The 19,572-nt window shown below is 37.5% G+C and overlaps 1 protein-coding gene across 1 annotated transcript in view; it reads left to right on the top strand.

Moving 5' to 3' along the window:
* Nucleotides 1–19,572, top strand: part of LOC129684671 (adhesion G protein-coupled receptor E4-like) — a 77,699-nt gene that overhangs the window by 18,950 nt on the left and 39,177 nt on the right. Inside the window, exons 5-10 of the mRNA XM_055617882.1 lie at nucleotides 1,282–1,322; nucleotides 1,701–1,830; nucleotides 2,851–2,952; nucleotides 5,782–5,966; nucleotides 9,444–9,611; nucleotides 15,008–15,211. Coding sequence (XP_055473857.1) covers nucleotides 1,282–1,322; nucleotides 1,701–1,830; nucleotides 2,851–2,952; nucleotides 5,782–5,966; nucleotides 9,444–9,611; nucleotides 15,008–15,211 — 830 coding nt within the window. The remainder of the gene's footprint in view (nucleotides 1–1,281; nucleotides 1,323–1,700; nucleotides 1,831–2,850; nucleotides 2,953–5,781; nucleotides 5,967–9,443; nucleotides 9,612–15,007; nucleotides 15,212–19,572) is intronic.

Raw genomic sequence — 19,572 nt, 5'->3', positions numbered from 1 at the left:
ATGGCCACACTGTGATTCCATCTACAGATACTCAACTCCCTGACAGCTTACCCTTAGTGGCATATCCCACTTTCCATCACAGGGAGCATGATACCACCACTACAGCAAGAAGGCACATCATGCTATATTATATGAGGAATCCCATTTTGGGATTGCCTCTACAAAAACCCATTCTCACAAACACAAGCCACTGTTACATGCCCCACAGTCTATCACTGGAGCCACATGCTGTTCTTTTCCAAATCATCTCTGGTTAAGTCAGTGCCATATGACTTTTCCTGGATGATATAAATAAGTTATCTATTCACTTTGGGTAGAACACTATTGATTAAAAAAAATTATTCTACCCATGTCTAACTTACTGAGCAAATGAGTTTACTGGAGTTACAAGAATGTCTTTGAGAGGTTACTAGTAGGTACATGGATTAATCAAAAGCAACTATATAAAAAAGCCCATCCATCGGGAATGGCAACTACTTGTACACATGGAGCTCCTTGAGCAAATCCTTTAGCTCATCTTATCTAACTAGAGAATCTTTTCTACTCTGCAATTGTTGTTGCTTGTATAGCCAAGGGAGGGGGACTTGGGAAGATTTTAAGTTTTCTGAGCTTCTTGAGGCTTTTTAGTTTTGTTTACCTAGTGAATTTCAATGTGCCTTCCAGCAGAGAACATTTCAATTCAGAGGAGATAACTGCACAGCAGCAGTACTATGTCCCCTTCAAAATTCTAACACAGTAAAAGCGTACCTTAGACCACACATAGCAAATATATAAAAAAGTAGCAGGGCTTTGGAATAAGAAAGGGTTTGGTGAGAGGTAGGAAATGATATAAGAGAAAAATAACAGATAGTATGAACAAAGAATATATATATATATATATATATATATATATATATATATATATATAATCAAAATAGAAATAACTCACAAATTCAGCTACAATGAAAATTTTCAACTTCTTTTTTAATGTTTTAACTTATTTTTGAGAATAATTTTATTTTGAAAATACATTTTTGAGAATTCATGTTCTAAATACATTTTTATCATATTCTTTTCCCTCTCCCAAATTGCCTTAGTTGCTTTCCTCTCCTTATCTATGCAATTTTATGTTCTTTCTCTCAAAAAAAAAAACAAAAAAACAAACCAAACAAAGAAGCAGCAACAAAAAATAACAACATGGATAAGCAACCAGAAAAAGATCTACCTTGAGGGTGATTGGAAAATGAATGTGGAGCACATGCTTTTTTCCGAATATATGACTTAAATATAATTTTTTTCCAGTGAACAATGGGAGAAAAACAGAATCAACAATGTGCAGTTTGGTGAGTGGAGCAAAGAATGGGGTTGGGAATCATTTCCTCTGCCTTGTTGTGTCATTCTCTTGCTTAAGCACTATACCATCTCACTATGGTTTTTATGGTAGCGTACTTCTCACCTATAGTCTATTTTGTCCTCTGTTCCTGGTAAAGGTGGAAATATGTGAGTGGCAAATTTTGTTGTCATGAGAATTAACTACAATAGGGTAGATTTATCAAACTTCAGCTGTCAGTCAAAGACATTTATTGGGTGTTAAAATGCCCACTCTTCCCACAGCATACTGACTAACATTATTGGCTTCCGGAATCAGCCAGCAAAACTTCCATTCCTTCTTCCTTAAGTTTTGGTAAGAATTCGTATAATTAGTGATATTTGTTTGAAAGGGAGAACTGAGTGAATGTGAAACCAAAGAGGATGCTGCAAAAGAGGCTACCAAGTTTCTTCACCAAGTGGAACTCCACATACTGAATGAAAACTCAGCTACACCAACAAAGGGTGAAAACTCTATATTTGGTAAGAAACAGCAAGTTGAGTTATACAATGCCATAGAGAAAAGTGGGACCTGGTACACTCATGGCCTATGAAGTATAGAAGGTGTTATTTTCCAGAATTGAAGGCTCGGTAAATAAACCTCCCACATGAATAGCAATCTTTACTCACAAGAAAGAATCAAGGATGAGTTAATCACATTTCATCACTATCACAGAATACCTAGTCATATCCACTTCAAGCATGAAATGTTTACCTGGTGGGGGTTGAGTCACAGTTTTCCACTTGGTTTGGTGACAATGGGTCCATGCACAATAAGACATAGCATCATGGTTCTATCAAATTGTGAACATAAGTCAGATACAGCAAGAAACAGAGTTCTGTTCAAAGACAAACCAACAGTAGCTTACCTCTTACAACTCAATCCACAGTATAGTTTCTAGAATCTTACAAAAATATGATCAATATGTGAATCAAGTTATAATTCATTAAAGGGACGGTATTAGAGGCCTCAAAAAGAATCCAACAAAGTCCTGAGGCATGAGGTACACAATACTTGGTAAGATGTTTACATAGCAATGCTTGTTCCAGGTGTGTACAGCACAGGAGTTTTGGAAGAGGCTTGGGAGAAGAAAGATACCCAATGTTCTTTGCAATCTGGCTCCTTTCATATGTTAATATTGATTCAGTGTTCTCCAGCTCTTGTTCTTGTTATGTAAAACAACTGATTAACTTAATTTTCAAGATCAATCAATGACCTATCATTAGCCAGAAAACTGAGGACAAAACCTTCAGCATGTGGGCTTTATTAGGAAGCATTTCATAGTCAAAGAATTAATGACAAGTGGATAAATCACCCTCTAAGTGATTACAAATTTGACTGGTGAAAAGTATATAAAATCATACTCTCAAATAAAGGAATTCCCCAGCAACTTGATTAGTATTCTATTATTATTATTATTATAATCATCATCATCATCATTATTATATTATTATTATTATTATTATTATTTGCAACAGAACACATTGTTTCATTGCTTTCAGTGTATGAAACTAAGAAGTGCAACAGAATGGCTCTTCTGGAAGCTGGCAATAACACAATGAAGATTGACTGCACTCTTGCTTTCAAAGAAAACAAGACTAGAGGTGATATTTTAATATGAGCATTGTCTTCTGTCAAAGTGACTGTACAAGGGACATGTACTCACAGTTTTCAAGGGATAAGGACTCTAAGAATAGGTAGAAAAGATCTTCCTTGACTCAATAGGTATGCATGGTGATGAAACTGAGGGTCTCTCCTAGGGACAACATCTTTTGCAACATACATTAAGGTAATAACAGAGTCATGCTGCTGTGCTTTTTGAACAAAGACAACCTTGTCATATTTCAGTATGCTGCCATACTAACACTCAATGGTGCCAGGAAATCATTGCCTTGACTATCATTGCTTTTGAGACTTGTTTTATAAACTTACTTTAAAAAGGAATTACTCAGTTGCCCTCAGCTGCTCTCTATCTTGGAAATTTCATTATTTAAAAAAAGAAAACCACATGGCAAATACTATAGGATTGGCACTGGAGCTGTTTGTCATAGCTATTCAACTTTTCTGTGTGTGTGTGTGTGTGTGTGTGTGTGTGTGTGTGTGTGTCTGTGTGTGAATTCAGGCATAGATGATGTTCAATGGCCATAGCAGTGTCAATAGAACTTCCCGTGAAAAGACAGAAGGTAGGCTGTGTTTGACATCATCTTTAATAAATGTGTCAGGAAAGAAAGGAGGAGTAGGGGGATGTACGGAAGGAAAGAAGAAAAAAATGCATATGAACAATTTCAAATAGAAGTATCTGGTTATCATGAAAAAGAAGTCAGGCCTGCTGTATTTACTCCAGAAATTTCTAATCACACCCACACCATTCCTCCTCATTTTAAACTATAAATGCAAAAAAGAAAAAGTTCTAGAACTGAGTTGATTTTAAAATGAGAATAAATGATAACAGAAGTGGTGATCAACATTGGTCTAAAACAGGAGATGGGTCAAAGGCTAGCCAAAGAGCATTGCTTTCTGCTTTGGCATGACTGCTTCCCTTGCTTTTATTAGAGAGAACATTCACCAACCATTCTAATTTCCCTGTACTGCAATTCATATCTTAAAAGGGGGGCACTAAATATAGGCTCATCTGTCTCAGTGATAGAATTCTGTTCTGGTTTTAACCTCCCAACATCATTTGGTAGGCAGACTGCATCTTTAATTTTCTGTCAGGAATTCTCCACCACTGTCAGATTTCTCTTTTTTTTTCTTTTCTTTTTTAAAATATTCTAACAGGAACTCAATGGATGGCTCTTTGACCTCCCCACCCCTCAAGGGAGGAGCAGTCCTGTTAGGCCACAGAGGAGGACTTTGCAGCCAGTCCTGAAGATACCTGATAAAAACAGGATCAGATGAATGGGGAGGAGGTTCCCCCCCTATCAGTGGACTTGGCAAGGGGCACGGTGGAGATGAGGGAGGGAGGGTGGGATTGGGAGGGAATGAGGGAGTGGGATACGGCTGGGATACAGAGTTAATAAAATGTAACTGATAAGAAAAAATTTTAAAAAATTGAATTAAAAAAATTATTAATTATTTATTCAGCCTTCTGCCTACATGTGTGCCTGCACACCAGAAGAGGGCACCAGATCTTGGTAGATGATTATGAGCCACACATGTGGTTGCTGGGAATTGAACTAAGGACCTTTGGAAGAAAAGCCATTGCTCTTAACCTCTGAACCATCTAATCACACACTGTAAAATAAAAAAACACATGGATAATTGGAGGTTGGGTATTTAACTTCTATAAATTAACTTCTGATTCCATGAAGATGAAAATAAATGAGAGGAAAATGAGAGGGAAAAGTAAGCTGGAACGAAAGAGAAAGGGGAAAAGATGAGAGAGTGAGGGAGATGTTCAGAGGAAAGTAATGTTTATATACAAAGAAAAGAACAGCAATGAACTGAGAAGGAATTAGGTAACTTTGAGAGAACCTAAGGTGCTAATCTTTTTTTCCTTGGTTTACTTGTCCTTTGGAGCACAGGTAATTGCTTATCATGTTTTACAACACACATAAGCATGCACATGTACACACAACACACGCATACACACTATATATTATACATACACACATACATATACTATACATATACATACACGCAGATATCTATCTCTGTCTCTATCTCTATCTATATCATCTAATCTATATATCTGTGTCTTTATCATTTGTATCATTTATATATCTCTATCTATCTATCTATCTATCTATCTATCTATCTATCTATCTATAATGATTTTACGCACACATACATTGTCTTAGTTATGTCTCTATTTCTGTAATGAGAAAAGTGACTTGGGGAGAACGCGTTTATTCTACTTGCATTCCAGGTAACAGTCTTTCACTGAGGGAAGTCGGAGTAGAAACTCAGGGCAGGAATCTGGGAACAGGACATGAAGGGGTTCTCTGTATGGGCTTTTCTTCTATGGCTTTTCTTCTAAGGCTGCTTTTTCACAGAACCCAGAACCACTGTCTTAGGGATGCCACCATCCACTCTAGACTGGATCCTTCCACATAAATCATTCAATAAGAAATGTTTTACAGGCTTGCCTATAGCCTGGTTTTATGAAGACATTTTCTCATTTGAGGCTCCTCCATCTCCAATGGCTCTAGTTTTGTCAAGTTGACACAAAACTAACCAGAACATATATATATGTAGATACATATACATACATACTCACACATACATATATAATACATATGTGTGCATATGCTGTGTGTGTGAAATTCCATGCCTACCACTATCTATAGTGTGTTGTACATGCAATTGAAGTTATGCTTATGGGTAATTTTAATAAATACGTTATGTTTACTACATGATCCTCATGTAAGATATTTGTGTACAACATGTAAAACATTCGGTAATGTCTGATATGATTTCTTTTATTTTGTCAGATGATACTGCTGTTGCTCTTATTACATATAAGTCTCTTGGAAATATTCTAAATGGATCCTTTTTTAATAACAAAGAAGGAATTCGGGAAGTAAAACTGAATTCTCTTATTGTTAGTGGTGCCATTTGTTCAGAAACCAAACCTATCCTGTCTGAACCTGTGCTCCTGACTTTACAAAATATTCAGGTGAGCTTACTCTTAAAGTGGCATTTAAAAACTGTTTTAAGATTTATTTTTATGTCATGTGCTCGAGTGTTTTGTCTGCATGGACTTCTTTGCACTGTGGGCATATAGTGGTCACCGAAGACACAGATAATATCAGATCTCCTATAACTAGACTTCCTGACAGTATGGGACAGAATATGGGTGCTAGCTATGGAAACAGGTCCTCTGTAAGGGCAGTTAGTTCTATTAAGTGCTGAGAGATCATTCTCTCTGTGAAGTGCTTAAAGGGCTCTAAATTTTTTTTCAGAAGGGATGAAATCTAAATGTGATCATTGAAAAGTAGGAGAAATTATCAAGCTTGTGTAACTTTACTACTGTTATGGTCCATATTTTATATCAATAATCAATAAATCATGGTTCAAAAAGGAGTCCATAGGCACCACCTTTCCTGGTGAAGGATTCTTGTAGGAAAACTATGTTTTCAGTTATGGCCTTAGGTTCAAATGAGTACTTTAAAGCCTGTGGTCACATACATGATTCAATTTAATTTCAGTGGCAATTGAAATAAAACAAGAGACTTTAATGTTGGCAAAGGAAATATGGAAAGCTATGGTCAGTGAAGCTGCGAGTAAGGTTAAAAAGGGTGAGGAGACACACTAATGAAAATATACTTTAAACATATGGAACTGTGAAGAGAACAATAAATATAAGTTAAATGATTTTTAAAATTTCAAGTGTGTGTATTGATGAAAATGTAGAAAAAGGAAACATTTTCACATTGTGGTTGAGATTATCTATTGTCTAGCCATTAAGGAAAATGATATAGAACCCATCAAATTAAGAAAGAAAACTGCAGTGTGATCTATTAGTCACCCTACTGCGTGAATCCAAAATTGGAAAGGTGCTGGAAAGATATTGTGCTCCCATGATGATAGTAACATTACTATCATCAACAACCAAGGCTTCAGTGAAAAATACATCCATTGAGGACAGGATATGTAAACAAAATGCAAAAAAATATAATAAACTATTTTATAGCTTTGGGTAATATAATATCAAATAATCAGCTCTGACAATATTCATACGAGTAACACTATATAGATTAAGCAGTTTGTGTTTAGGAATATATATCTATATACATATACAAATGTGTTATAACAAAGAATAAGGGAAAAATAGGCCATGAATTTGAAAGAGAGCAAGAAGGGGTAAATGAGAGTGTTTAGAGAAAGGGGAAAAAAGTAACATATAAGCCAGGCTTTTTTAAAAGAACAGAAATAATAAAATAACAGAAAGCTAAGGATCCAATAGTTGTTTAATTACTTGGTCAGTCATTCAGCTCATGAGACTGGATGTCTCAGGAGTTCCAGTCTGGTGCCACAGTTCCAGGGATGTCCTAGAGATCTGCTGGTCTTCAGTCTACACTGGAATCCTGAAGAAGTATGTCTTAACACCAGAGAAAGAATGTCTCAGCACCAGAATAGATGAACTTGCCAGCAAGAGTGAGGACAAAGATGCAAAAAACAGTAGCAGCCTTCTTTCATGTTTGTTTTATGTGGGCTGCCACGAGAAAATGTGGCTCAGATTTGGGGCATTCTCCAGACCTCAAATAATGCAACCATGAAAAAATTCCCTCACATGTATGCCCAAGTGCTTTGGTTTTAGTTAATTACAGATGTAGTCAACACAGGAGAAATGACGTAATTATAATTTTAAAAATAAAAGTAGTAATAAAAGAAGCAGAGAAACAACCTTGCATTTCAGTGCCTCAACCTGAAGGTTAACTCCAACAAACCCTTCATGAGCACACTCACACTGGAAAGCAAAAAGTAGATTTTATAGTTTCTGTACAACAGTGCCTTCTACAAAATGTGAGAGAAATGGGGAAACATGAGCCAAAAAGTACAAACTTTAAGTTATAACACTTTGTAGACTTTTTAAAAGGTTTATTAATTACAATTTATTCACTTTGCATCCCAGATGTAGCCACCTTCCTTGTCCTCTCCCAGTCCCACCCTTCCTACTTCTTCTTTCATGCTCCTCCCCAAGTCCACTGATAGGGGAAACTTAGTGTGACTTAGCAACAGTAGAAGTGAATCCTGAGATTATTAGATGCTTTATTAGCATAAATTTATATATGATAATGATTAATGATGATGTTTTCATACATTTACATAATGTGTTTAACTCATATTAAGCCCCCTATGGTAATGTATTTTGGTCTATCTGTTATGTCACACTTTTCCTGGAGAGATGAGAACAAATATTTATTCACCTTAGATATATAACCCATGGCAAAGCAAATTCTAACTCAGTGAAGCAATGGACTTGTTAAGATAAAGGAAAGGGGCTTCTCCTAGGAGCACAATATTAACAAGACAGGTTCTCACCAGAAGGACCAACCCAGCATGACTGAGGTCTCATGAGACCTGGAACCTTGTCTATCTCTACATGCAGGAAGTTCAAAGAGTCTTCCTTTTTCAGCCAATCTCACAGCTTTTATAACCTTCAAGACAGCTGGAGCATTGTGAATCAAAACTTTCCTGAGACATCTGAATTGTTTACTTACTGATTTCAAGAATGAACTGTTTCCACTCAAAAGATATTCTTGTAACACATACCGGCTTTGTCTTTTTCAATTGAAATATAATTATCTCATTTCTCTCCTTCTATTTCCCCCTTTCAGTTTTCCTGCACAGATTCACCTTTGCTCTTTCTCAAATTCCTGGTCTCTCTCTTTTTAAAATTTTTATTGTTGCATACATTAATTTCAAAAAGTTTACATAGCCAAGATTGTCACTAAAATTAAAGTGGAAGCTGATAACTATACTTATTAGCTTGACTCTAGTAATCCTTGTATTCCGTGTACTTCTATGGGTATATCTCCAAACTTAAATATATACATTTTTATTTGTAAATGGCACCTGAAGAATAATGGGAATGAAATCCTAAGTCACCTGTATACATCCATAAAGGAAAATTATTATCATGCTGAATCCTAAGAAGGCAATGGGGCCATGAGAATTGTTTGGCATACTAAGAGTTAGAGGTAGGAAAGAAAAACTGGCCTCTTCCAAGAGAAGCCTGGAGCAGAAAGGGAAACTGACAGTGACACTTGATATCTCTATTCAAACAGTGATCTCTCACATCACCACATTTCTCTCATTGGTTTCTTCAGTGAAAAGAAATTGAGTTCATTCTCTGGGCACTGAGATATTTATAGAGATAAAACATGAATAATGAAACAAAAATCTATGTGAGTTGAGAGGATACGAAATGCTCCCTCATATGTTTTCTCAATAAAGTCTAGGTGGAGAAGTTATAATCCAGGTGCAGAAATAGCAGAGGGATCAGGAAGAGCTAGAGGAGAAGAAGATGACAGGGAAAGACAAGTACTAAATCACTATGCTAGCTAATGTCATAAATCCTAACTAAAGTTGAATGAAACTTGGAATAATGAAACAGAAATCATATTCTTTCATACTTTTTTTTTTACAGCCCATTGACTCAAGAGCAGAACATCTCTGTGTCCACTGGGAAGGATCAGAGGAAGGGGGAAGCTGGTCTACTAAGGGATGCTCTCATGTGCACACCAATGACTCCTATACCACTTGCAAGTGTTTTCACCTGTCCAGCTTTGCTGTGCTTATGGCTCTATCTCTTAAGGTATAAAGTCTCACAGGTCCCAGACATGAAAGTTTATTTTAATAGGTATCTATAAAAATACCTAGAAAGAAACAGTTAATAGGCTGCAAGTTTGATGACAGATTATTCCAAAAAACATTCATAATAGAATGAGTACAGTGTTGTTGCCACCTCTGTTATTTCACTGATGTCTAGTTAAAAAATTGATCATGAGAGTTGATTCAACTGACCTGACTGGCTAGAAATATGTCAAACGCTGTGTTAGTTACTTTACTGTTACTGTCATAAAATAATGTGACTAAAAGATATCTAAAACAGAAGGTTTATTTGGTCATCTGGTTCCAAAAGTATGTAGTCTATCATGACACAGAAAGTGTGGCATTGCAAGCAGAAGCAAACTGAAAGGTCAGATTTTGTCTACAGGGAGGAGGCAAACAAAAAAGGGGCTACAGTATGAACCCTTACAGCTTTCTCAGAGAGACATATGCCCTCTTGAAAAATAGTACCTCCTAGAGGTTTTATAACCTCTCCAGAGTGCATCACAAAATAGGGATTAATGTTGAAAAACACAAGCTGATAGGGATTTTTCACTTCTGAGCACACAGAAAGGTGTATAGGTAGCTTTACTCCCCTGATATACCTGCCAAATAAAATCTTAAGAAATACCAGTAGTGGTTTGTAGAGGTGAAATGAGAATAGTATGGGTACCAATGCACAGAGTATTTATAAATTAATTACTACTTTGTGTACATAGGACTTGTACTACCTCTGAAAGATGCTTGGAATCAGTGCAGAACACATGGTACAGAGTCATTATAACTGATGAGTGTTATAGTTTGAGTATACACAAGACTTTTGTTCAGTGATTTTATATTTTAATTGCATCCACTGGTACCATTTAAAATACAAATATTTTATAGTTTCAGAAAAACAAAATATTAACTCAATTCTTTTAAAAATTACATTGGTGGAAACATCAGGTAGGGGGGTTAAGCAAATCTGAGGAAAATCTGACTGTTTCATAAATTTGTCTGGAGTAAGCAAAACCCATCAATAAAGTCCTGCACATGTTGGGAAATGGGGTTATCAGACCTTAATGTGGTAGGAGCTAAGGGGGTCTTGGAATTGGAAGCATCATTTAACTTGAAAAATATTTAGGTGTACAGATTTTAGTAAATTTATCCTATCTTATAGGTCTACTATCCACTTATAAGTGAGTATATACCATGTGTGTCTTTCTGCTTCTGGGATATCTCACTCAGGATGATCTTTCCGAGATCCCACCATTTGCCTGCAAAGTTCATGATTTCCTTTTTTTAAATTGCTGAGTAGTATTCCATTGTAAAAGTACCACAATTTCTGTATCCATTCTTCTGTTGAGGGACATCTGGGTTTTTTCCAGGATATGGCTATTACAAATAAAGCTGCTGTACACCTAAAGAAGATAAACAAAAAAGAGGACCTGGGTAAAATGATCAATCTTTACTTAGAAAAACACATGGGATGGACATTGGAAATTAGGAGAAAACAAGTATCATGGCAGGAGCCTAATACAGAGGGCCCCTGAAAGACTCTACCTAGCAGTGTATCAAAACAGATGCTGCAACTCATAACCAAAACTTGGGTAGAGTGCAGGGAATCATATGAAAGAAGAGGGAGTTAATATGACCTGGAGAGGACAGGAGCTCCACAAGGACAAAATATATCTGGACCCAGGTTTTTTTTCTGAGACTGATACTCCAGTCAAGGACCATGAATGGATATAACCTAGAACCCCTGCCCAGATGTAGCCCATTGCAGTTCAGTATCCAAGTGGGTTCCCTAGTTAGGGGAACAGGAAATGTCTCCGACATGAACTCAGTGGCTGGCTCTTTGACCTACCCCCCCCCAAAGGAGGCACAGCCTTGCTAGGCCACAGAGGAGGACATTGTAGCCAGTTCTGAAGAGATCTGATAAGGTAGGATCAGATGGAAAGGGAGGAGTACATCCCCCATCAGTGGACCTAGAGAGGGGCAGGAAGGAGGTGAGGGAGGGAGGTTGGGATTGGGAGGAAATAAGGAAGGGGCTACAGATAGGATACAAAGTAAATAAACTAATATAAAAACAATAAAATTTTAATTAAAAAAGATATTTATATTCAAACTGCCTTGATTGAACCAAACTGAATCAACTGGCCATCATCAAAGACTCATCAAAGACCCTGTGAAATTTTTAGATATAAACTGCATCTCAGGTAACTAAGGTTGAAGGAAACTCACCTAATGTCTCCTTGTCAACATGAAATCACAAAATCACCAAAGATTTCACTTACAAATTAGAAAGGAAGAAGTCAAAGCATCACTATTTGCAGATTATAAGATAGTATTCATGAGTGACCCCAAAAATTCTACCAGGGAACTCCTACAGCTGCTAAACACCTTCAGCAAAATGGCTGGATACAAAATTCACTCAAAAAATTATTAGTCCTCCCCTATACAAAAGACAAAAGGGCAGAGAAAGAAATTAGTGAAACAACACCCTTCACAATAGCCACAGATGACATAAAGTACCTTGGTTTGATTTTAACGAAGCAAGTCAAAGATTTGCATGCAAAAAATTTCCAGTCTCTGAATAAAGAAATAGAAAAAGATATCAGAAGATGAAAAGATTTCCCATGCTCATGGCTTGGTAGGATTAACAGTAAAAATGGCCTTCGTACCAAAGCAATCTACAGATTCAATGCAATTCCCATCAAATTACCAACACAATTCTTTAAAGACCTTGAAAGAAAAATTCTCAACTTCATATGGAATAACAATCCTCTACAATAAAAGATCTTCTGGAGGTATCTGCATCCCTGATCTCAAGCTGTACTATAGAGCAACAGTTATAAAAATTGCCTGGTACTGGCATGGAAACCGACTGGTGGATCAATGGAATCAAACTGAAGACCCACAAATAAACCCACACTCTTATGGACATCTGATTTTTGACAAAGATGCCCAAAACATACAATGGATAAAAGATAGCATTTTCAACAAATGGTGCTGGTTTAACTGCATGTCTACATGTAGAAAAATGCAAATAGATTCATGCTTATCACCCTGCAGAAAACTAAAGTCCAAAACTAAACCTGTTAGAAGAAAAGTGGGGAAAAGCTTTGACAACATTGGCACATGAGACAACTTTCTGAACAGAACACCAACAGCACAGGCTGTAAGATCAACAATTAATAAATGGGACCTCATGAAACTGAAAAGCTTCTGTAAAGCAAAGGACACTGTTGTCAGAACAAAACAACTGCCTACAGATTGGGAAAGGATGGTCATCAAACCTAGGTCTGACAGAGAGTTAATATCCAGAATATATAAAGAACTTAAGAAGTTGAACAGCAACAAATAAAGTAACCCAATAAAAAAATGGGGTATAGAGCTAAACAGAGAATTCTCTGTAGATGAATATCAAATGGCAGAGAAATACTCATCATCCCTAGTCATCAGTAAAATGCGAATCAAAACAACCCTGAGATTTTATCTTACACCCATGAGAATGGCTAGGATCAAAAACTCAAGTGACAACACGTGGTGGAAAAGATGAGGAGAAAAGTGAACCCACTTCATTGCTGGTGGGAATGTAAACTTGTACAACGACTTTGGAAATCAATCTGGCACTTTCTCAGAAAATTAGGAACAGTGCAAATTTAAGATTCAGCTATACTATGCCTAGGCATATATCTAAAATATGCTCAAGTATACAACAAGGACATTTGTTCAAACATGTTTGTAGCAGCTTTATTTGTTATAGCCAGAAGCTGTAAACAACCCAGATGCCCCTCAGCTGAAGAATGGATACAGAAATTGTGGTACATCTACACAATGGAATACTTCTCAGCAATTAAAAACAAGAAAACCATGAACTTTGCAGGCAAATAGTGGGAACTGGAAAAGATCATCCTGAGTGAGGTATCCCAGAAGCAGAAAAACACACATGGTATATACTCACTCATAAGTGGATATTAGACATATAATATAGGATAATCATACTAAAATCTGTACACATACAGAAACTAATCAAGAAGGAGGACTCTGGGTAAGATGCTCAATCCTCATTCTGAAAGGCAAAGAGGATGGACATCAGAAGAGAGGGATAACAGGAAACAGGACAGGAGCCTACCACAGAGAGCTTCTGAAAAACTCTACCCTGCAGCATATCAAAGCAGATGCTGAGACCTATAGCCAAACTTTGGGCAAAATGCAGGGAATCTTATGAAAGAAGTGGGAAATAGTAAGACCTGGAAAGAACAGGAGCTCCACAAGGAGAGCAACAGAACAAAAAAATCTGGGCCCAGGGGTCTTTTCTGAGACTGATACTCCAACCAAGGACCATTCATGGAAATAACCTAGAACCCCTACACAGATGTAGCCCATGGCAGTTCAGTGTCCAAGTTGGTTCCATAGTAATGGGAACAGAGGCTGTGTCTGACATGAACTGATTGGCCTGCTCTTGATCACCTCCCCCTCAGGGGGTGCAGCCTTGCCAGGCCACAGTGGAAGACAATGCAGCCACTCCTGATGAGAACTGATAGACTGGGGTCAGAAGAAAGGGGAGGAAAACCTCCCTTATCAGTGGACTAGGGGAGGGGTATGGTGGGGCAGAGGGAGGGGTGGGCTTTGGAGGGTAGGAAGGAGGGAGCTACAGGTGGGATACGAAGCGAATAAATTGTAATTAATAAAAAAGAAAATAAAAATATGTTTACAAAAAAATAAAAATAAATACAAAATACTTTATCCTAGGGCTAAATATGAGTAGCAATGGTCCAGGAAGGCAAATTCAGATTACTCTAAATATCATGTTTTTATAGTAAGAGAACAAAGAAAATAATGGATACAATCAATTCAAATACAGTGGTGAACATCAGGTAGGTGGATCACAATGCAGCAGGAAAATCTGATATAGCCTTAGATGCTGTTGACATTTTGAACTTTTGGGTTAGTAGAAGTTAGAGATCTGCTCGTGGGTTTTAAAATAATTTACATAATATTTTTAAGAATGCTATGTAATAGATAGATGGGTAAAAGATGCTATTTATAGGACTAAAGAATTAAAATAATGTTACTGCTATTCTGCAATGTTCCCACTCTATAGAGTCACAAGTTTTAGTCAATCAGGCAGCCTTGTAGAATGTAACTTACTCTGTAGTTAAAACTTGTATTCTGCTGTTTCATTTTAGCCCATGTTTATTAAATACTATTCAATGGCCATAATGCTGTATATTTCCACATGCTGTTTTTGTTTAGCCAATATTTATTAAATGAATAACATGTGCTAAGCACTAATCTCAACCTTGATGGAACAACAAAGAAGACATGGCAAGCTGATGTTCACGGTAACTGTAGTGTAAACCTAGAGACTCTGAAATATCCTTTTGTTTTTCATAGGAGGACTCTGTGCTGTCAGCACTCTCTGTGATCACCTATGTGGGACTGAGTTTTTCTCTCTTCTGCCTGTTCCTGGCTGCCATCACCTTTCTCCTGTGCCGACCCATCCAGAATATCAGCACCACCCTCCACCTGCAGCTCTCCATCTGCCTTTTTCTGGCCTACCTCCTTTTTCTCACAGGCATCAATAGAACTGAGCCTGAGGTTGGTGACTGAATCAATTACTTCATTGTCCTATTAAGTCATAGCTATCTTTCCCTGAAGAAGTATGAAGAAGTAGAGTTTTATCGGTAGAGATGTTTTGGAAGGAAATTCAGGATGAAAATTTTAGCTCACTTTCTGTGTAGAATTGAAAGGATCTGTATATTTGTCTGGTCATCTTAGAATCAAGAACATTTGTAACAGTAATGACACCCTACAATATTCTTTGTGTAGGTAGCATCTGTGTGCAGTGCATAGGCATGAATGTACAGCTGTGGTCAGTTATATGTATGTATATAGCAGTCACAACAAAGTGTCAGGTGTCTTTTTCTTTTGTGCATTCCTTATTGCCTTGAGACAGGTCTCTCACTGAAACAGAAGCTTTTCATTTTGGCTGGGATGGCTGGGATGTACCTGTTTCCCTTTCCCCATAGTTCTGAGGTTGTAGGCACCTACAGACCTGACCAATTTTTATGTTGCTTCTGGGGATTTAAACTCATGTCCTCATGTTTGCAAAACAAGTATTCTTACTCACTAGGTCATGCTCCCAGCCATAAGTAAGTTTCATGTCAGAGGTCAACAAATGGCTTTGAAGCATGCCAGTTTTACACCTACATGCTAAAGGTGCCTTGTTATCATCTATGCACAGCTTCAAAGTCATCCTTTAGGCCTAAAGGAAAAAAAAGGTTAAATTACAATATACTTTTGGATAGGAAGTTTGTGTGGATCAAATCAGGAGTACATAGAACTTCCTCTCATACTCTATTTGTTAGAGTCCTGCCATTTGAGCATAGCAAACTGCAAGGAATCCTGGGCAATGGAACCATTGGTTTGGAAGTTCTTGCACTACCTATTACCCTCCAGAATCAGGGACAGGAGAGAGGCTTGAAGGGACTAACAGGTTTGCTACACTGATATGCAAGTGATTGTAAAACTCTTCTTCCTAGTTGTTATTTGAACAGTTGAAGTGACTTTTCCCTTAAACAAAGAGAAAAAGAAATATTTATTGTATCCTTTTATGGGTGAATTTTGGTTGTATTGATTGTGTGTGTACTGCTTTTCTTAGAACACACACCCATTTCATTATGATTTGCTATGGCTGAGTGGTTGACTGTATGCCGCAAACCACACTGGATGGTGACTCAAAGTAAAATATATAACAGTAAGTGCGGGTCCCAATAGCGTAGTAGGACACTGGGAATAATCAAGTGAACATTTCAAACCAGCCAGCAAAAATGTATTTTACTATTTCTAGCACCAGAACAAAGAACTGGTAAATGGTTGGTAATATGTCAATGATCATCGCATTCTACATATACATACTAAAATGTCATGACATACCACAGGACCATGCATTAACTAAAATAATAATGCAATGGCTTGTTCTTGTAGTCAGTTATGTGGAAAGCTATACGAAGAGTCTGAGTCAGAGGCCAGTACTGGCAATATAGGAAAACCTCAGCTCAAAATAAATAAATAAAAGTACGGAATACTGGTGGACCCATTCAGAAAGAATTACTCTGCTGGGCTTAGCATTCACAAATAGTTCGTTATTAATATTGTGAGTAGTTTCTGTATAGACAGACAAACGTTTCCTTCTTACTGTCTCTGCTCTTCTCTCACAAGCTGATGTAAAATAAGAAATCTCAGAAGTGGTACCTTGCACGTTGATTTTCTAGCTTAACATACATATGCATGTGCCACACACATGCATAACCATACACATACAACATAAACATCCATCACTTAAAGCACACATAACACACAAATGCACAGATGTGTGAACACATTCATGCACTACATACATAGAACACACACACACACATACATGTGCCACACACATTCACAGAGCATGAATGATCCAAAGACATACACAACCCATTGCATACATACAAAACATACAAATGCAGAGGTGTGTGTACACACATGCATATACCACCAACACAAGCTCAAATTTGTTTTATACCTTTCTAGATTGTCCAGACCAATGATTTCACTGTGGTTACTCACAGCAATATAGGCAAAGGTTAGTTACAAGATAATAGATGACTCAAGGCAGTTGTATTACCAAGAAGTTCACTCCAGCAGAGGTGATGACTCAAGTGACAGAACTTTTATTGTATTTGTAGCACTAATAAACAGTTAATATTGTTTTCTCTTTTTTATTGAAGATTTTTTCTTTTTTCTTTTTTTTAATTTTATTTTTTTCTTATCAGTTACATTTTATTAATTCTGTATCCCAGCTGTATCCAGCTCCCTCATTCCCTCCCAATCCCACCCTCCCTCCCTCATTTCCACCGTGCCCCTTTCCAAGTCCACTGATGGGGGAAACCTCCTCCCATTTCATCTCATCCTGTTTTATCAGGTATCTTCAGGACTGGCTGCAAAGTCCTCCTCTGTGGCCTAACAGCACTGCTCCTCCCTTGGGGGGTGGGGAGGTCAAACAGCCAGCCATTGAGTTCCTGTTAGAAATAGTCCTTCTTCCCCTTACTATGGGAAACCAATTGGTTGCTGAGCTACCACAGGCTACATCTGAGCAGAGGTTCTAGGTTATATCCATACATAGTCCTTGGTTGAATGTCAGTCTCAGAAAAGACCCTGTGCCCAGATATATTTGGTCCTTGTAGAGCTCCTATCCTTTCCCCATCATACTAACTCCCCTTCTTTCATATGATTCCCTGTACTCTGCCAAAGGTTTGGTTATGAGTCTTTGTATCTGCTTTGAAAACACTGCTAGTTAGAGTCTTTCAGATGCCTTCAGTAGAATCCTGTCATATGTTCAATGCACATCCCATCTGTCTTTCTAAACGAGGATTGAAAGGACATCTTACCTCATGTCCGCTCTCTTGCTTGTCTTTTTTAGGTGTATAGATTTCATTATGTTTATCATATCTTATAGGTCTATATAAGAAAGTATATACCATGTTTGTCTTTCTCCTTCTGGGACATTTCACTCAGAATGATCTTTTCTAGATCCCACCATTTGCCTGCAAATTTCATGATTTCCTCCTTTTGGATTGCTGAGTAGTATTCCATTGTGTAAAAATACCACAATTTCTGTATCCATTCCTGCGTTGATGGAAATCTGGGTTGTTTCCAGGTTCTGGCTATTAAAAATAAAGCTGCTATAAACATGGTTGAGCAAAGTTTGGGTATATACCTAGCAGTGGTATAGCTGGGTCTTGAGGAAGCACTATTCCTAATTGTCTGAGAAAGCGCCAGATAGATTTCCAAAGTGGTTGTACCAGCTTACATTCCCACCAGCACTGGAGGAGGGTTCCCCTTTCTCCACAACCTATCCAGCATGTGTTGTCACTTGAATATTTCATCTTGGCCATTCTGATGGGTGGAAAGTGAAATCTCAGGGTCGTTTTGATTTGCATTTCCCTGATGGCTAATGAGGTTGAGCATTTCTTTAAGTGTTTCTCTGCCATTCTATATTCCTCTGTCAAGAATTCTCTGTTTATCTCTGTTCCCCATTTTTTGATTGGATTACTTGGTTTGCTGCTTTTCAGCTTCCTTAGTTCTTTGTATATACTGGATATGAGTCCTCTGTCAGATAAAGGTTTAGTGAAGATTCTTTCCCAATCTGTAGGCAGTCATTTTTTTTTTTGATGACGATGTCCTTTGCTTTACAGAAGCTTTTCAGTTTCATGAGGTCCCATTTATTGATTGTTGCTCTTAGAGCCTGTGCTGTTGGTGTTCTGTTTAGGAAGTTGTCTCCTGTACCAATGAGTTCTAGGCTGTTCCCCACTTTTTCTTCTAACAGATTTAGAGTATCTGTTTTTATGTTGAGGTCTTTGATCCACTTGGACTTTAGTTTTGTGCAGGGTGATAAATATCGATCTATTTCCATTTTTCTGCAAGTAGACATCCAGTTGGACCAGCACCATTTGTTGAAGATGCTCTCTTTTTTCCATTGAATGGTTTTGGCTTCTTTGTCAAAAATAGAGTATTCATAGGTGTGTGGGTTTATTTCTGGGTCTTCTATGCGGTTCCATTAATCCTCCTTTCTGTTTTTATGCCAATATCATGCAGTTTTTATTACTATTGCTCTGTAGTACAGCTTGAGATCGAGGATGGAGATACCTCCAGATGATCTGTTGTTGCACAGGATTGTTTTGTAGATTCTGGGTTTTTTGTTTCTCCATATGAAGCTGAGAATCTTTTTTTCAAGGTCTGTAAAGAATTGAGTTGGTATTTTGATGGGAATTGCATTGAATCTGTAGATTGCTTTTGGCAGGATGGCCATTTTCACAATGTTAATCCTACCAATCCATAAAATGGGAGATCTTTCCATTTTCTGATATCTTTCTTCAATTTCTTTCTTCAGAGACTTGAAGTGTTTCTCAAACAGGTCTTTC

The sequence above is a fragment of the Psammomys obesus genome, unplaced genomic scaffold, assembly GCF_907164565.1.
Source record: "Psammomys obesus unplaced genomic scaffold, mPsaObe1.curated_primary_1811, whole genome shotgun sequence".
Taxonomy (NCBI): Eukaryota; Metazoa; Chordata; class Mammalia; order Rodentia; family Muridae; genus Psammomys; species Psammomys obesus.
The sequence above is the reverse complement of the archived record's forward strand: the minus strand, read 5'-3'. Positions and strand labels throughout refer to the sequence as shown.